Source organism: Seriola lalandi, unplaced genomic scaffold (genome assembly GCF_002814215.2).
Source record: "Seriola lalandi dorsalis isolate HSWRI2012SDOR001 ecotype SW California unplaced genomic scaffold, Sedor1 jcf7180002003817, whole genome shotgun sequence".
Lineage (NCBI taxonomy): Eukaryota > Metazoa > Chordata > Actinopteri > Carangiformes > Carangidae > Seriola > Seriola lalandi.
The window spans coordinates 1-1673 of NW_019474472.1; the positions used below are offsets into that span (position 1 = coordinate 1).

Here is a 1673-nt window from a genome sequence, read left to right on the forward strand (position 1 = left end):
GCCGTTTCATAGCCTACGTTCTCCTTTATGTTTTGCATGTTCTCTGTAGATTTGCATGGGTTACCACTCCCACACCTCCTGCCACTGTACACCTCACTGATGAACCCTCCTGTACATTAAAGAGAAAGTGCATTAGTTTGCACACAAGCATCATTCCACATTAAATTAAATATAAAAGTAAGTAATGAAGAGATAATAACTAAATTGGTAATAGTAGTTAGTGTAGCACAAATAAAGTAGAGTCCTTTTCCACAGATCACTGAAATGTCTGACTTTAGTGCCCCCTGGTGGTGGTATCAAAAAGACTTGTGTTTGTATCTTTTTATTTTTTTTGTTGTAAAGACGTCCCCTCCTTGATTCTCAGCAGAACCCCTTGACTCTGTGACACCCCAAGAGCAGCCACAACAGCCCCTCAGTCTGTCCCCCCAGTCTGAGGAGGTCGAGGCCCCGCAGCCTCAGGAGGAGGAGGAGGAGGAGGGGCAGGATCTCCCTGGACCGTCGGCTCGGACCCTGGAGCGCTACCTGAACGACTCGCTGCACGCCTGGTTCCGCCAGGAGTTCCTGATGGAGTACGAGGCGGAGGCGGGCCGGCTGCTGTGCATGGTGTGTGGAGGAGAACTGCCCTCACTTCACCTGGACCACATCAAGAGCCACGTGCTGGACACCCACCCCAACTCCTTGGTCTACAGCTCCGAGGAGAAGCACTGCATCCTGCAGGCCTGGGCTCAGACTCATGGTGAGATCAGTCAGCACAACACTCAAAAACGAAATGTGCAGTTGGTATTAAGGAAGTAAACAGTAAGAGGTCGACTTAACCCTGACATGTTCTCCAAAAACCACTGATCCAGACTGGTTCGGTTAACTGCCGAAAAACTATATAAAGTAAACAAAGTATCTTATCACTTGGTCTTATCTGTCTGACCTTTGAGATGTATTGACATCCACCCACCAGCACCCAACAACCCTTTTTATCGCTGCTTATCTGGATCAGTGTTGCCCTGGTAACATGGTGAGCCAAGCACCCTGGACCCCCAAAGCCTCATGGGAAATGCAGTTGTTAGAGATGAACTTTCATATCCTTTTTTATCTTAAACATTGTATGTTTCTCTGCCCCATGACAGAAGAGTCAGAAAACTCAATCAAATCAGAGCCCAGCACCAAAGATGGCGGGGTGGACCTCTTTGCTCAGGATGTGGAGGCCATCCAGATCAACACGGACTTGTACCCAGAAGGCGATGGCACTTTAACTCAGGACACTCGTCTTATTGGTGAGGACGGTGGCGTCGGAGCTCCGCAGCAGGGACCCCAGCCCCTCCGCCAGCCGAAGAAGCGGCGGCTGCGCGGGGGCGACCCGTGGCGGCTCCGCCTCGACTACCTGGTGGCCTACGGGCCTCAGGGCCAGGACACGTTCTGCATGGTGTGCTCTCAGGTCCTGCACGAAACCAAGGTCAGCAGCTTCCGCCGCCACATCCAGGAATGTCACCCTGACACCACGACCCTGAGCCGGCAGGAAAGAGAAGCCATGGCTGCCGCCTGGACCAAAGATTATTCTGGGGGAGGGATGCAGAGTCAAGATGGTGAGATGATGTTCGCAAACTTCTTACTTTTAAATTACATAACTATTTCTCATGTTTACTTGATAAAGTCGCCATAATTCCAAACGTTTCCCATCA

The 1673-nt window shown here is 50.7% G+C and overlaps 1 protein-coding gene across 1 annotated transcript; it reads left to right on the forward strand.

The window, feature by feature from the left end:
* Positions 1-364: 364 nt before the first annotated feature.
* spindoc (spindlin interactor and repressor of chromatin binding) lies at positions 365-1577 on the forward strand (the record flags this gene model as incomplete). Its single annotated transcript, XM_023423877.1, has 2 exons — positions 365-736; positions 1122-1577. Coding segments are annotated over 2 exons (828 nt in total), but the record flags the coding sequence as incomplete, so codon positions are not given.
* Between the last annotated feature and the right edge of the window lie 96 nt (positions 1578-1673).